The 17,036-nt window shown below is 41.1% G+C and overlaps 1 protein-coding gene across 6 annotated transcripts in view; it reads left to right on the top strand.

Annotated features, from left to right (window-relative positions):
• VWA8 (von Willebrand factor A domain containing 8) overlaps positions 1-17,036 on the top strand; it is a 427,373-nt gene that overhangs the window by 393,766 nt on the left and 16,571 nt on the right. For 4 of the 6 annotated variants that reach the window (XR_010024043.1, XM_063102173.1, XM_063102175.1 and 1 more), the window contains 2 exons: positions 11,047-11,172; positions 13,217-13,375. The exons of 1 other annotated variant lie outside the window; for it this stretch is intronic. Coding sequence is in view for 4 of the 5 variants with exons in the window: in XM_063102173.1 (XP_062958243.1) it covers positions 11,047-11,172; positions 13,217-13,375 (285 nt within the window). In the remaining variant the exon portion in view is untranslated. The remainder of the gene's footprint in view (positions 1-11,046; positions 11,173-13,216; positions 13,376-17,036) is intronic. One more of the 6 variants, XM_063102176.1, reaches the window with a different exon arrangement.

Below are 17,036 nucleotides of genomic sequence, written 5' to 3'. Positions count from 1 at the left end.
TTTTAGCACTGAATAATATTGCTTTGTTTGGATGCACCGTAGTTTATTCATCCATTCACCTACTGAAGGATGTCTTGGTTGCTTCTAAGTTTTGACAATTATGAATCAAACTGCTATAAACATCATCAGTGCAGGTTTTTGTGTAGACATAAGTTTTCAACTCATTCGAGTAAATACTAAGGAGTACGATTTCTGTATTGTACAGTAAGAATATGTTTTGTTTTTTGTTTTTTATTTTTTTAATTTTTTTTAAATTTTATTTTGTCGATATACATTGTAGCTGATTAATGCTCCCCATCACCAAAACCTCCCTCCCTTCTCCCTCCCCCCCTCCCCCCCAACAATGTCCTTTCTGTTTGTTTGTTGTATCAACTTCAAATAATTGTGGTTGTTATATCTTCTTCCCCCCCCCACGGTTTGTGTGTGTGTGTGTGTGTATGTGTGTGTGTGAATTTATATATTAATTTTTAGCTCCCTCCAATAAGTGAGAACATGTGGTATTTCTCTTTCTGTGCCTGACTTGTTTCACTTAATATAATTCTCTCAAGGTCCATCCATGTTGTTGCAAATGGCAGTATTTCATTCGTTTTTATAGCTGAGTAGTATTCCATTGTGTAGATGTACCACATTTTCCGTATCCACTCATCTGATGATGGGCATTTGGGCTGGTTCCAACTCTTGGCTATTGTAAAGAGTGCTGCGATGAACATTGGGGAACAGGTATACCTTCGACTTGATGATTTCCATTCCTCTGGGTATATTCCCAACAGTGGGATGGCTGGGTCGTATGGTAGATCTATGTGCAATTGTTTAAGGAACCTCCATACCATTTTCCATAGAGGCTGCACCATTTTGCAGTCCCACCAACAATGTATGAGAGTTCCTTTTTCTCCGCAGCCTCGCCAGCATTTATCGTTCATAGTCTTTTGGATTTTAGCCATCCTAACTGGGGTTAGATGGTATCTCAATGTGGTTTTGATTTGCATTTCCCGGATGCTGAGTGATGTTGAGCATTTTTTCATATGTCTGTTGGCCATTTGGATATCTTCCTTAGAGAAATGCCTAATTAGCTCTTTTGCCCATTTTTTAATTGGGTTGCTTGTTTACTTCTTGTAAAGTTGTTTGAGTTCCTTATATATTCTGGATATTAATCCTTTGTCAGATGTATATTTTGCAAATATTTTCTCCCACTCTGTTGGTTGCCTTTTAACTCTTTTAATTGTTTCTTTTGCTGTGCAGAAGCTTTTTAGTTTGATACAATCCCATTTGTTTATTTTTCCTTTGGTTGCCCGTGCTTTTGGGGTCGTATTCATGAAGTCTGTGCCCAGTCCTATTTCCTGAAGTGTTTCCCCTATGTTTTCTTTAAGAAGTTTTATTGTCTCAGGGTGTATATTTAAATCCTTAATCCATTTTGAGTTGATTTTAGTATACGGTGAGAGGTATGGATCTAGTTTCATTCTCCTGCATATCGATATCCAGTTATCCCAGCACCACTTGCTGAAGAGGCAGTCCCTTCCCCAGTGAATAGGCTTGGTGCCTTTGTCAAAGATCAGATGGAAGTAAGTGTGTGGGTTGATTTCTGGATTCTCTATTCTATTCCATTGGTCAGTGTGTCTGTTTTTATGCCAGTACCATACTGTTTTGGTTATTATAGCTTTGTAGTATAGCTTAAAGTCAGGTAGTGTTATGCCTCCACCTTTATTTTTTTTGCTGAGCATTGGTTTGGCTATTCGTGGTCTTTTATTGTTCCATATAAATGTCTGAATAGTTTTTTCCATTTCTGAGAAAAATGTCTTTGGAATTTTGATGGGGATTGCATTGAATTTGTATATCACTTTGGGTAGTATGGACATTTTCACTATGTTGATTCTTCCAATCCAAGAGCATGGGATATCTTTCCATCTTCTTGTATCCTCTCTAATTTCTCTCAGCAGTGGTTTGTAGTTCTCATTATAGAGATTTTTCACCTCCTTGGTTAACTCAATTCCTAAGTATTTTATTTTTTTGGTGGCTATTGTAAATGGGCAGGCTTTCTTGATTTCTCCTTCTGCATGTTCACTATTGGAGAAAAGAAATGCTACTGATTTTTGTGTGTTGATTTTGTATCCTGCTACTGTGCTGAAATCATTTATCAATTCCAACAGTTTTTTTGTAGAGGTTTTAGGCTGTTCGATATATAGGATCATGTCATCTGCAAACAGGGACAGTTTGACTTCATCTTTTCCAATCTGGATGCCCTTTATTTCCTTCTCTTCTCTGATTGCTCTGGCTAGTACTTCCAACACTATGTTGAATAGGAGTGGTGAGAGTGGGCGTCCTTGTCTGGTTCCTGTTCTTAAAGGAAAAGCTTTCAGCTTTTCCCCATTCAGGATGATATTGGCAGTGGGTTTGTCATATATGGCTTTAATTATGTTGAGATACTTTCCCTCTATACCTAACTTATAGAGGGTCTTTGTCATGAATGAGTGCTGAACTTTATCAAATGCTTTTTCAGCATCTATAGAGATGATCATATGCTCCTTGTGTTTGACTTTATTAATATGGTGTATCACATTTATTGATTTGCGTATGTTGAACCAACCTTGCATCCCTGGGATGAATCCCACTTGATCGTGATGAATAATTTTTCGTATGTGTTGCTGTATTCTGTTTGCTAGTATTTTAGTGAGGATTTTTGCATCTATATTCATCAAGGATATCGGCCTGTAGTTTTCTTTTTTGGTTATATCTTTACCTGGTTTTGGTATCAGGATGATGTTTGCTTCATAGAATGAGTTTGGGAGATTTGCGTCCGTTTCAATCTTTTGGAATAGTTTGTAAAGAATCGGTGTCAATTCCTCTTTGAATGTTTGGTAAAATTCTGCTGTGAATCCATCTGGTCCTGGGCTTTTCTTTGTTGGGAGCCTTCTGATAACAGCTTCAATCTCCTTTATTGTTATTGGTCTGTTCAAATTTTCTACGTCTTCACGGTTCAGTTTTGGGAGCTTGTGTGTGTCCAGAAATTTATCCATTTCCTCCAGATTTTCAAATTTGTTGGCGTATAGTTGTTTATAGTAGTCTCGAATGATTCCTTGTATTTCAGATGAATCAGTTGTAATATCGCCTTTTTCATTTCTAATTTTTGTTATTTGAGTCTTCTCTCTTCTGTTTTTTGTTAGCCATGCTAATGGTTTGTCAATTTTATTTATCTTTTCAAAAAACCAACTTTTTGATTCGTTGATCTTTTGAATTGTTTTTTGGTTTTCAATTTCATTCAGTTCTGCTCTGATCTTAATGATTTCTTTCCGTCTGCTAACTTTAGGATTGGATTGTTCTTGTTTTTCTAGTTCTTTAAGGTGAAGTGTTAGGTTGTTCACTTGCCATCTTTCCATTCTTCTGAAGTGAGCATTTAATGCAATAAATTTTCCCCTCAATACTGCTTTTGCAGTATCCCACAGGTTTTGGTATGATGTATCATTGTTTTCATTAGTTTCAATAAACTTTTTGATTTCCTGCTTGATTTCTTCTTGGACCGATATGTCATTAAGTAGAATGCTGTTTAATTTCCATGTGTTTGTATAGTTTCCAGAGTTTTGTTTGTTATTAATTTCTAGTTTTAATCCATTGTGGTCTGAGAAGATACATGGGATAATTCCAATTTTTTTGAATTTATTGAGAATTGATTTGTGACCTAATATGTGATCTATCCTGGAGAATGATCCATGTGCTGATGAGAAGAATGAATATTCTGAGGTTGTTGGGTGGAATGTTCTGTAGATATCTGCCAATTCCAATTGGTCTAGAGTCTTGTTTAGATCTTGTGTTTCTCTACTGATTCTTTGCCTAGATGATCTGTCTAATATTGACAGTGGAGTGTTCAGGTCCCCTGCTATTATGGTATTAGTGTCTATTTCCTTCTTTAGGTCTAATAGAGTTTGTTTTATAAATCTGGCTGCTCCAACATTGGGTGCGTACATATTTATGATTGTTATGTCTTCTTGATGGATCAGTCCTTTTATCATTAAGTAGTGTCCCTCATTGTCTCTTTTTATGGTTTTTAGTTTAAAGTCTATTTTGTCAGATATAAGAATAGCCACTCCAGCTCGTTTTTCTTTTCTGTTTGCATGGTAAATCTTTTTCCATCCTTTCACTCTTAGTCTGTGTGAATCTTTATGGGTGAGGTGGGTCTCTTGTAGGCAGCATATAGTTGGGTCCTGCTTTTTGATCCAGTCAGCCAGTCTGTGTCTTTTAATTGGGGAATTTAAGCCTTTAACATTAAGAGTTGTTATTGAGAGGTGTTGATTTATTCCTAGCATTTTATTGGTTGTTTGGTTGTCTTAGGTGTCTTTTGTTCCTTGCTTTCTGATTTACTGTTTGGTTTCTTTGTTTGTTGGTTCCTTAGGTTGTAGATAGTGTTTTTGTTAGCTTGTTTTCTCTTCATGAATGCCATTTTTATTGTACTAGCGGGTTTAGATTTTTCTTAGGTTTTTATGGCAGTGGTAGTTATTTTTCAGGAACCAAACCCAGTACTCCCTTGAGGATTTCTTGTAAGGGTGGTCTTGTGGTAGTGAACTCCCGCAGTTTTTGTTTGTCTGAGAAATATACTATTTGCCCCTCATTTCGGAAGGATAGCCTTGCAGGGTAGAGTATTCTTGGCTGGCAATCTTTGTCTTTTAGTATTTTGAAAATATCATCCCATTCCTTTCTAGCTTTTAGGGTTTGTGATGAAAAGTCTGATGTTAACCTGATTGGGGCTCCCTTATAGGTGATTTGACGCTTCTCTCTTGCAGCTTTTAAGATTCTCTCTTTGTCTCTGAGTTTTGCCAATTTGACTATGACATGTCTTGGAGAAGGCCTTTTTGGGTTGAATATGTTTGGAGATCGTTGAGCTTCCTGGATCTGAAGATCTGTGATTTTTCCTATACCTGGGAAGTTTTCTGCCACTATTTTGTTGAATATGTTTTCAATGGAATCTCCATTTTCCTCCCCTTCTGGAATACCCATGACTCGGATATTTGAGCGCTTGAGGTTGTCTGATATCTCTCTCAGATTTTCTTCCATGTCCTTGATTCTTTTTTCTTTCTTTTTGTCTGCTTGTGTTATTTCAAACAGCCCATCTTCAAGTTCAGAGGTTCTCTCTTCAACTTCGACAAGCCTGCTGGTTAAACTCTCCGTTGTGTTTTTTATTTCGCTGAATAACTTCTTCAGTTCAGCAAGTTCTGCTACTTTTTTTTCAGGACATTGATTTCCTTGTACATTTCCTCTTTCAGATCCTGTATACTTTTCCTCATTTCATCATGATGTCTAGCTGAGTTTTCTTGTATCTCATTCAGTTTCCTTAGAATTATCACTCGAAATTCCTTGTCAGTTATTTCAAGGGCTTCTTGTTCTATAGGATCTAGAGTATGAGATTTATTAACTTTTGGTGGTGTACTTTCTTGATTTTTTGTATTTCTGGTGTCTTTTTTTTGGTGTTTATTCATTGTGGCAGAGGGTTTCACAGTCCACCGGTTTAAGACTAATGACTAACTAGGATGTTGCTGTGGTTGCCAATTTCGTATGGCTCCCGCCGTGACTGCTCAGTTGGCCTCTAGTGTCTTGTGTGTGTGGTTGCCTCGGGTCTTGGGCTTCTCCAGGGATCCACCTTTCTGGTCAGCTTGTACTCTGCTGGGCTGGTGGATCACGTACCACAGGGTGTGTGATCTCTGTTGAGCTTTCACTTTCTGTACAGGTCTTCTCCCCGTTCCGTGTGCTCTGGCCCAGGCTGTTAGATCGTGCAGTGGCGACCCCACCGGGTGTGTGGTTTCTGTCGAGTCTCCGCCTCCCTGGCCCCACGTCTCCCCCCTCTGTGCACACTGTGCTGGGCTGGGGTGTGTCTTCTGCACCCCTCGTCTATCAGCTGGGCCTTCAAGACCCTGCTCAGCACCGCCTCGCCCAGGAAGTCTACCAGGTTTCTGCTAGGCACAGACGACCGGTCTCTCTGGGTGCCTTTGTAGCACTGTGTAGATCTTTCTCGGGTCTTGTTCACCTTTGTATCCCCCCAGTATAAACCGAGTCTAGTGCCCGCCTGCAGCCTGCTCTCCGGCAGGTTCAAGCGGACCTGGGAACTCTCCTACCACACTATTCCCAACCAGAAATTCGTTAGGCTTTTTTCCAAACTGGTGGTCGCAGAGATGGTATCTGCCTCCCAGTAACAGGAAGTTTACCGGGGCCGGAGTCCAGGGTGTGGTGGAGTGACAGTCGGCCCGCCCGTACTTCCTAGCCCTCCCAAAACTGGTCGGGACGCCCCACACCCCCAGCCCTGCCAGAGAACCGCGGAGGGAGTGGGAGAGGAGGCCGGCCCGCAGGGTCCAGAAAGCCCCGCGCCAGGCCAAGCAAATGGGCTCAGTGATGGCTGAGCAGGGCGGAGCTGCCCGCACCTGGGAAAATGGAGGCAGCACCGGGGCAGTGAGTGGCCTGGTGGTGCAGGCGGGAGCCGCGTGGGGATCCACCCCCTGAACAGAGCTGTGCCAGGGATCACTCACAGTGCTGTGCCAGGTCGGGCGCTCGCTCTGTCTCTGGTTTGTTGCCTTCCGTGTTCTCGGCGCTGCCGCCTCGGGCTGTTCAGTCGCGGCGCCGCTCGGGCGCTCCCAGGAATCTTCTTTAATGCCGGCCTGAAACCTCGAATCCTGAATAGGGCAGCTGGCCGCCTTCAGTGCGGCCCCGGCCTCCGGGATCCTGGCTGCATCCACAGCAGCCCTGGCGCCGTGTTCCCTGTTTCAAGACTCGCTTTTGCAGCTAAGAATCAGTTCTTTTCCTGCTCCACACTTCAAAGCTGTTGCCTGTAAATGAGGCAGCCTCTCCTGCCGGGGGCAAAGTGGCGTTGAGCCCCCACGACCGGCCAGCAGCAGCCGTCCTCCCTTAAGAGATGGCCAGAGGAAGGTCCACAAGTTTCCCGGCTGCCTGAGGCCCAGTGGCCACCTTTTCCACCTCAGCTACTCCGCGCCAGCCGCCGCAGCCGCCGCCATCTTGAAACTCCAGAATATGTTTTGTTTTGTGAGAAGCTCCCCAACCATCTTCTCAAGTGGCTGAGGCATTTTGCATTCCCACCAGCAGTGAATGAGCTCCTGTTGCTCCATATCCTTACCGGCATTTGGTGTTGTCAGTGTTTTGCGTTCTGGCCATTCTAACAGGTGTGTAGAGATCTCAACAATTTTTTTAATTTGTAATTCCCTAATGACATATGATGTTGAACATCTTTTTGTATGTTTATTTGTCATCTGTGTATCTTTGATGAAGAATCTGCTCGAGTCTTTTGCCCATTTTTTAAATCATTTTCTGACTGTTGACTTTTAAGAGTTCTTTGTATATTTTGAATAACAGTCCTTTATCAGATATGTCTTGCAAATATTTTCTCCCAGTCTTTGGCTTCCCATTCTCTTGACAGATTTTTTAGTAAAATGAAGTTTGGTACTTTCAGGGAAAAAAAGTAATAGTTGCAGCCATCACTGTGAAGATGAAGAGGTCTCGACACCATTTTAGCAGCTTGTCTATAGTAAGGAGCAAACTTCAGAGAGAGGTCAGGTCTTTGCTAGTGTACTTCCGTACAGTCATTTTTGAAAGGCAGTGCATAGACTGGTTATGGTCTCCAGGAATTCTCTGGGTCCTTGCTCTTCAATAGGTGGTCTGTGGGCCTGCAATATTGACATCACCTGGGAGCTTGTTAGAAATGCGGTCTCAGGCCCCAGCCCAGACCTGCTGAATCAGAAATTGCATTTTAACAAGATCCCCAAGTTATTTGTATGCACATTAAAATTTGAGAAGCCCTATTCTCCATAACCTGCAATCTGGTCTCAAAGATATATTTCCTGGAAATATAAATGTGTATACATTGAGATAATACTGTATATACATGCATTTATATCATACTTTTATTACTTAGTATTTTATAGTAAGCGTTGAACTTTCATTTAACAAATATTTATTGAACACCTACTGTGGATTAGGCACTATTCTGAACTGTGGGGTTACACCAGTGAACAAAGCAGATAAGGGCTCTGCTCCTATGAATCTTACTTTCTGGTGGAGCAGGTAGATAATAGAGACAAAGAAGTAAACAAGACATTTGTAAAAGGTGAAAAGTATGAAGAAAATAAAACACGGTAATGTACTAGAGGGTGACACACTGCTTTCTTTTTTCCTAACCCATGCTGATGATCTGGACCTCTTCAATTCCTTGAGGATTAACAGTATAATTTCTAATCTTATCAAAACCTGTGATATTCTCTAAATTTCTTTTTTGGCTAAACTGAGAGTTACATATTTTGCTTAAGCGAATTACGTACCACTGTAATTTAACAGCTCCCCTTGAATTTTTGACAGGTGTGTAGTGTCCGACTAATAGTCCTTCACGGTACTTGAATAAGTCACCCCAGCTTCTTTTCTCTTTAAGCATTCTGTAATCTATTTCATGAATTTAGAGGCTTCTCCTCTCTTTAAATGCAAGGCCTAGCCTATGACATGCAGTCCCCTCTGCGTATGTTCTCCTGAAAATTTAAACCCAAATTCTCCCTCTTGGGGGAATCTTATCTTTGTAGGTCTTATTGCAGGAGTAGTCATTTGTACAGCAAAGAATCTTGCTTCACTTATAGTATATTTGCATCCTAATGCTCCATTTTTTGCCAATTACTCAAACGCTCTATTGTAATGTAATGTTTTTGAAGCCATTTAAAATAATAATTAGAAATATTAACCTAAGTTAAAAGTCAATTATCTGTACTGTCAATAGAAATAATTCAGTGAGATGATCCCTGCTCATCATATGTATGTCTTCCACCTCCATCAGCCAGGTCACAAATTAACCTCTTTGCCTGTTATCTTGGCAAGTTTCTTTTGCCATCAGTTATAAGATATATTCTGTTTTCACAAACACCAAAATATGAGAGGGGAGTGGAATTATTAGTTGGAATTTTAGTATTTTATATTTCACCTACGGTTAGATGGTGGGGTTCAAATTTAATTTACTACAGTTATGATCTACATTAAAAATCTTAAAAATTACTTAATCTGCAGCCAATGCAATGGTTCTTTACATGGTGAAAGCATCACTGATTAATAAAACCATGCAGCAGCTGGTGAGATTGGGTAGGGAGTCCTTAGGATCATTGACTCATCAACGTATTTATGAAACTTGGAAGATCAGTGTTTAATGATAACAGTGGCATGGCTGTTAATGTGGCATGACATATAATCTCATTCCAGTTTAATCCCGTATTCCTCTTAAACCCAGCTCAAGAACCCAACTTCCATGCTGCTTTGATAGCAGCTAACCACTGCTACTGTGTTCTCTTTTATTATCTTCAGTGCTTAGTATCCCAGACTAGACTAGTCTATGAGAATCTGTCCTCATCTATGAAAGGCATGAGAAGCTAGTGCTCTACAGCTTGGCACCTCCAAGAGTCACAGAATGTCTGGATTGAAAAGCACCTAAATGGTGATCCATAATAGCAATTTCCAGCATTAAGGATCCTGGAAGCCTAAGGAATTATCCACCCCAGACACCAAGAATGACAGGAAAGAGGAGATGGTAGCTGAGTCCCAATCACTGGTGCAGGGCAGGGGTCCTGAGAAGAATGGCTCTGTGTGGTCAAGGTTGTCTGTCTGATCCACAGACCAGTGGGAAAGGATTCTAGAAAACTGTGCTCCCTCCTTCCTCCTACCACCTGTAACGGTATCTTATTGATTTTGACATGATAGCTATCCTCTAGTATGCCCCATTTTCCTGAGAGATCATGGAGTTCTTGCCAAGAGCATGCTCCCAAGGAACACATAATATATCTGTATTCAAATATGGTAGTTTATCCCTGTTTATAGCCAGGGTATCGGGAACAGGAAAACAATACAGTTAGTACTACCCAGAATTATATTGTGTGGAGCTTCTTTGTATATTGGCTAATCTGCACATCACAGACACTGGCTGAGGCTTAGCCTTGTATTTTCAGTGACAATCCTATCACACAGCTGCCTCCAATGACACAGTGATGGAAGCATGTGTAACTTAATACGGACTTAGTTGTTCTTAATGTGTTTCACCTACTATTATTACTAATAGTACCAGCTAACATAGATTGCCAGGCTCATTCTTAGCTAATCCCATGTAGTATCTCATTTAATCTTTACAATAATTCACTAAAGTAGATACTAATGTTATCTTCATTTTAGAGACAAGGAAACACGTGCAAACAGTTAAGTCGTTTGCCTCAGGTCAGATACCTGGTAGTGTTGAAAGGACTGTTAGAACCAGGCCAGGTAACTCCAGAATGCATAATCTTCACTACTACTCTAATTTGCATGCATAAAACCATTTTTTCTATTCTTCTCACTTCTTAATGTAAATATAGTTGTTGGCTGTAATAAACAAATGCCTTGATGGGGATACTATAATCCTTTTATCATTTAACTACCATCTTTGTCCACCTGGCTTAGTTGTAAGTTATTGTGGCAAGTATTGTGGCAATACCTTAGAAAAGCAATGCTGAATACAGAAGATCAGAGAGATGTGTGGGGTACAGAATGCTCACAGACCATTGTTTTTGGCTGTTTCCATTTGCACACTAAGTCATGGGGAACTTGTGTAACAAATGATTTTCCAAAAGGAAGAGTTCCGAAGATCACTTTTTTTCTGTGTTTGCAGACAATGTTAACAAGTTCAAGCTGATTTTTTTGTTACCTGATACATTTTCTAGAAGCACTGTGACAGAAAATCCATTAAAAATGCATCACCATTAATTTCCAGATATTGAACCTTTCTCCGGGAGTTCATTTGCATACTGTATTCCTGTTCATATGTGCTTCAAGTGAGCTCATTTTATTGTTCTATATATTAAAACAATTAAAACTGACAAAATCCACACAAAGGACATTTTTTTGTCAACAGAGCAGAAACCAGTCCATTTATGCAACTGTGTTCATGCAGAACCATCACTTATGGAAGAGATCCGGGGTGTGTTTCCTGTTATTCACACACAAAGTGTGTCAGAGACTATGCAGAACTAATTAAAATAAGGTTTTGTGTGTGTGTCATTGTAGGCAAAAGGAAAAGAAAGACAGTGGCTAAGACACCAAGCTACTGGGGAACTAGATGATGCCAAGATCATTGATGGGCTGACTGGAGAAAAAGCCATCTACAAACGTCGGGGTGAGCAGGAGCCACAAGTAAGTAATGAGGAACTAGCAGCCTCAGATCTGCATCATTCAGCCTGCTTTCCAGAAGCCTGCTTTCTTGAGTTGTGTCAAAACACCATAAACATTGAATATGGCAACCAAGCAAAGCATTATGTAAAATAATAAAACAGAAGAAGAAAAAGCATAAATATTATACTTTTTATTGTACAAGTCAAGGTTCCAGCAAAAAATATAAGGCATGCTCAAACTGGGTAATTTAAGGAACAGTTAATACAAAGACTATTTAAAAAGGTAGAGGTGGGGTTTAGGAAAATGAAAAAGATAGTGACCAAACTCACCCCTAGGTCTAAAAAGGAAGAGCAAGAGAGCAGTTACTGGAACGTAGAGAAGGTAGTTTATGGAGCTGTGGCCGTCAGTAGAGGGAAAGCCACCCCACAAGCAACAGCAGAGAAAGAGCAGAGGGAACAAATACCCCAACCTCACCCTCTGATTTCCTGCCAGTACTGCCCACCAGCAGAACCCACTGGAAGCCAGGGTCCGTGCAGATCAGCTCCCAGGACACAGAGCAGATGTTCTGGAAGGGAAACTGAAGACGCCCACTGTGTGTATTAATCCCAGAGGATTCTTCAAGAGAAAACAATAGAGCAATTTTGGTGATTTTCCACTCTTCTGTTACTTTAAAGATCTGTGTCCATCATAAAAATAAAGAAAATTTAAGAGAATATGGAATTCTCCCTTAACTCTAATTGTAGTATGTGAAATTTTTAGACAGCCATAATTTTAAAATACTTGCAATACAATGGCAAAACAAATGACGACCGGGTGAAATATTGAGTCTTTTGGAAAGCTCCACGATTTCCTATATCCCTGCATAGCCAGAACTGCTGAGTAGCCACTGAGCCGGGGGTGCAGTGACTGGTGGGGAGTAGGAGAGTCACTCCATTTAAATGTTTATTCAGAAAGGATCTGGTGGTAATTTGAGGAGTTCTTATTTCTGTGTCATTGATGTGAGTCAACAACTGCTTTCTTTACTGACTCATTGTGGTCCACACAAGAGTTTGGATACATCTGAAATTGTGAGTAGTCATGGAAGCATATGTGGCAGTGTTCTTAATTTGGGCAGACTCACCAAGTTTTTAAGAAATATGTTGAATTTACCTCAAACCATAATGTTCTAATACTCACCGTATTTTCTCGAAATTACTGACTCTGCTCATTAATTTTCATACATGTTAGCAAGTATATAGTAACAGAATAAACTGGAATATTTTTTCTTCCTTTTTTTGTGTGTTTGTGTGTCAATAAAACTGACAGATTTTTTTTTTTAATTCTGCAAATTGGCAAGCATGGGTCCAAAATCAAACTGAATTTCATAAGTTTCACATTTAATTGACAATTGTCTCTAGACAGCAGTGAGATGCCACTTTCGTGCTTTTAACTGCCAAAAAAAGAAAAGAGAAGCAGTAGTTCAGTAACTGAAAGGAGGAGCAAACCGAAAGCTCAGCAAAGACAAAAAACATTTAAAAAATATTTTTCTTAAGTTCTTGCCAGGCCCCCTCTCACATAACTTTGTTTTAGGAATCTGACGTTTCTTGTGGCCTGGGTGGAAAATGATTTTTAGATCACTACACAACAAGTATAAGTAAAATTAATGCAGGTTTCTCTCCAAAATAACCTAAACTCTTGCTAAAGTTAATGACTCTGAGGCATGAAATAAAAATGACGTGTTGGGGTTTATATCTTTCCAGATTATTATTTTTAAGACATCATATTTTTAAGGCATCAGCCTTAGTAAGGCAACTTTATTAGACTAGAGTGGGCTTTGAAAGGTCTATATTCTAGAGGAAAATCGTTTCCATCTGGCCCTGACTACCAGCACAAGTCTGAAATTCCATTTACTGAAATACAATCCATAGTCCCCTTTCCACCTGCCAGGACAGCTTTGTGGAGTGCTGAGCCTACAGCTGATATGCCTGCCTCATGGCTGGCACTCAGAGGCCTGTGTGAGATCCCCAAGACAGCAGCTAGTGGTGGTTCTGTGGTTCACAGGCCTTTCTGTCATTCCTTCCCTCAGCTGGGCAGCCCACAACAGAAACCCAAGCGTCTGCGCCTGGTGGTGGATGTGTCTGGCAGCATGTACCGCTTTAACGGGGTGGACGGCCGGCTTGAGCGCTCGATGGAGGCCGTGTGTATGGTCATGGAAGCCTTCGAGAACTATGAGGAGAAGTTCAAGGTAATGGCATGAGCCAAGGATGATGAGAGGCGTCATTGACCACATCTGCCAGCAGTCAGCCCCAAGTGAAGGCATGATGATGGATAGGTGGATGCAGACTCCATCAGAGCAGACAAAAAGCTTCACCCTCTCACCAGCTCAGTCATCAGTGCAGAGAAAGTGAACCTTTTCTCTGATAACCAGAAAATAATACCGTAATTTAAAGGACCAATTACTACTGAAGAAATCATTGCACTTTACAAGTTGTATGGGGCTAGCCACAATGTAAGGGGAAAACCCATCTGTTTAGATGCACCACAAGTCTGTTCCCAGGTTTCTCAGAGCCTCCTGTTCTCATCCTAATTCCCCATCCCCCCCCACTCTTGCCCCATCGCCAACCAGGCAGCCTTCCAAGCTTTGAGCACACACTCAGAGCACGCTGTTCTCAGTATCGCTTTCCCTTTCGAAGTGGGCATGGGTTGGCCATTGCCCACTGGAAATACCAAACGCAAGTATTTCCACGGTAATCGATATATCCCCAGCTGACAGTGAAGATGGTTACCCTGGGAGGAAAGCTGCTTCCCATTTAAACAACTTCCATTCTGCTCCTGCTCAGTTTGCTGTGCACCCTCCATTTCAGAGGGTGTGCATGGAGCATGGTGCAGATATCCCCCAGACTGCTGTTGTACTACTGGATATGAGCTTGTTAATCTGCTCTTAGTCAGCCACTGGAGCACCTGCACTCTGGCCCTTATCAGAGTAAATAACCTTAAGCATAATCGCATGCTGTGTGATTATTATCAAAAGTTCAGTTGAGAGAAATGGTATAGGTGTAGACATGTGTGTGTAAAGGACACATAGTCCATCCATAGATATTCTAGATTTTATTCTGGATTAAACATGTCCTCAGAAATAGGCAATCTTAGATCACTATTTAGCTCACCATCCCACCTGTGCCCAGAATTCCTTTCCTGAGTCATGTCTCTGTGTTATGAAGCACCCAACAAGAAACAGATTGATGAAACCCATCACTTCTGTTACTTTAGGCTGGTTATTAAGGAGACTGCCCCATGAATCTCTCAGGGTCTCTCATTCTGAGGTATGCATGAGAAATTCCTTTTAGAATTAAGTGGCAGGAAAAGGGCAGCCTTAGTCAATGAATGCCATGGATTGCCAGGCTCTATACAAGTGCAGGACACACAACTAAGACATGGACTTTTCATTTGTTTCACTTGAAGAACTAGAATGTATTTCCCCTTGTGATTAGTGAAAACCATGGAACTGGTCAAGATTCCCTCTTGGTTTTAGTTGCTGGAAAGCTCAGAGCCAAAATCAAAGACCAGCTATGGTAACTGTTGTGTCTTATGGCCTGCGGACTTGGATTCAGCTTTCTCTTTCCCTTGACCCTCTCTCCCTTCAGATGTGAGATTTTTCTTGATTTTTATGTTTTGCCTTTTTTGTGTTTTATGGGTTTATAGAAAATATTTATTTAAAAATATTTTAGATCCTTTTTAGTATGAGGTGAAGTGTAATGCTTAAATTACAGGGGTCACGGATGACTAGTAGGTGGTTAGACATCTCTTGTATCAGCATAAATGCCCACACCCCACCTACTGTTTTAAAACCATTGGGTTCTGCTAATATTTAGATCAGCCCATCCTCCTCTCTACAGATCTTGAATTTCAGTGTTCCTCAGCTCTCTTTGAGCTATATAAAGACTTTAACCCATTATAGACCATAGCAAACATACCCCTGTTGAAATTAGCAGGTTCAGAGTTATGAAAAGAGTAAAATTTCCAGTTAGAAAGAGGATTTCTACATCTTTGAGAGTGGAACTGCTGTGACATGTGAAGCTCCATCTTCCAGGTTTTTAGAAAGAAGATTTATTAGGAGTTAAGAAATTGGTTGACACTGCTCCCCAGGACTGGGTAAAGGATAAGACAGAGGGCAGAAGGTGGCAAAGCTAATGGAGAGTTCTGAGAGGCATTCTGTTGCCTCCAGGTAGATGGTGTGATCGTCACAGAGTGGGCTGGGTATTTCGCCTCATCTCACATAGCAGGGTGTACAGAGACATTCCTGTTTATACAATTCTTATTTTTAAGTCTCTAATCTGGAAGAATTTTTAATGAAACTGGACATATCACATAAAAAAGGAACAATATCAAGGAGATGAGTACTTCACAAGATGTTGTTTTGTTTTGTTTTTAATTGATGGTTACAAACCAAATTATTGCCAGATGACCTGCTGGATGTCAGTTAAATTCAACAAAATTATAAACATTCATTGAACACCTGCTGAGAGCAGAGCACTTTGCTAGATACACAGTTGAGCTTGTAGCCTAGTGAAGGAGACGTATGAAAACTGTTCACTTGGACAGAAGATTCAGTGAGCAACGCGCAGGGACAGAGATGCGAACGAAGCGTGCCTCTTCACACCCCCCTCCTGTGTTTTGCTGATATTCCCTTCAATTACCACAAAGTGTAAAGGATTTCCTCAGTCTTCATCAGTACAACCACAAACATATTGAGAAGATAACCATGGTATTATCTGACTGACAAACCCAGGTGAAATTATAGCAAGACACTGAGATAAAATAAACTTTTTTCAGGGCTTAAAGTACCTTCATCATTTTTTATGCTATCAGATTTTTTTTTTTTTTTTTTTCTGCAAGCTGGCCAATATGGGGATCCAAACCCTTGACCTTTGCTATCAGATGTTTAACAGGCAGGGTTTTTTAAAAATCTTTGTTATTATTACGTTTATTTATTTATTAATATTACTGGTTTTTTCCACATTCTATGATGTTGCAGTTGGGGACGAGGAGAAGAGGGGAAAGGGGAAGGAAATAGGGTGGGAGAAGGAGGAAGGGGGTTTGAGGCCTATGGTACTCATTCCTGCAGCAGAGACTGGGGCCTTCCAGCAGTGGCTTGGTCATTGCTAGGCTAGGTACAGATGTCAGAGGGGTGTGGCTAAAGCCTTTGTCCCCCACCACTACCCAAGCTCATGAACCCAGGGCACTTCCGGCAGCAGCTCAGTGGTCATCACTGTTTTGCGGGTGTTGGGGGGGTGTGGTAAGGCTGTCAGGCCCCCGCCGCTCTGGCTTGGGAGAGCCTGGGGCACTTCCTGTGGTGGCTCAGTGGTCATCACTGGGCTAACGGGCAGGATTTTAATGGTTTTTGGTTTTTTGTTCATTTTGTTACACTTCTAAACATACCCCTTTGATGGAGTTTGGATGTGTTGTCCCCTCCAAAATTCATACGGAAATTTGATCCCCAGTGTGGCAGTGTTAGAAACTAATTGAGTCATGGGAGCGGATCCCTCATGAATGGATTAATGCTCTCCCTTGGGGAGGAGGGGTAGTGAGTGAGTTCTCACTCTATTAGTTCCCACAAGAGCTGATTGTTTAAAGGACCCTGGCATCTCCTCTTGCTTCTCTCTCTTGCTTCCTGTCGCCATGTGATCTGCTTGTACCCGCCGGCTGCCTGCCACTTTCCACCATAAGTAGAAGCAGCCTGAGGCCCATGCCAGATGCAGCTGTCCCAGAATCATAAGCCAAATAAACCTCTCTTCTTTATAAATTACCCAGTCTCAGGTAATTCTGTTATAGCAACACAAAATGGACTAATACACCCTTCCATTCACTACAGTTCCTTTAGAACTTTTTGACCATAGAAAGTCTTA

This window comes from Cynocephalus volans, chromosome 7, assembly GCF_027409185.1.
Source record: "Cynocephalus volans isolate mCynVol1 chromosome 7, mCynVol1.pri, whole genome shotgun sequence".
Taxonomy (NCBI): Eukaryota; Metazoa; Chordata; class Mammalia; order Dermoptera; family Cynocephalidae; genus Cynocephalus; species Cynocephalus volans.
The sequence above is the reverse complement of the archived record's forward strand: the minus strand, read 5'-3'. Positions and strand labels throughout refer to the sequence as shown.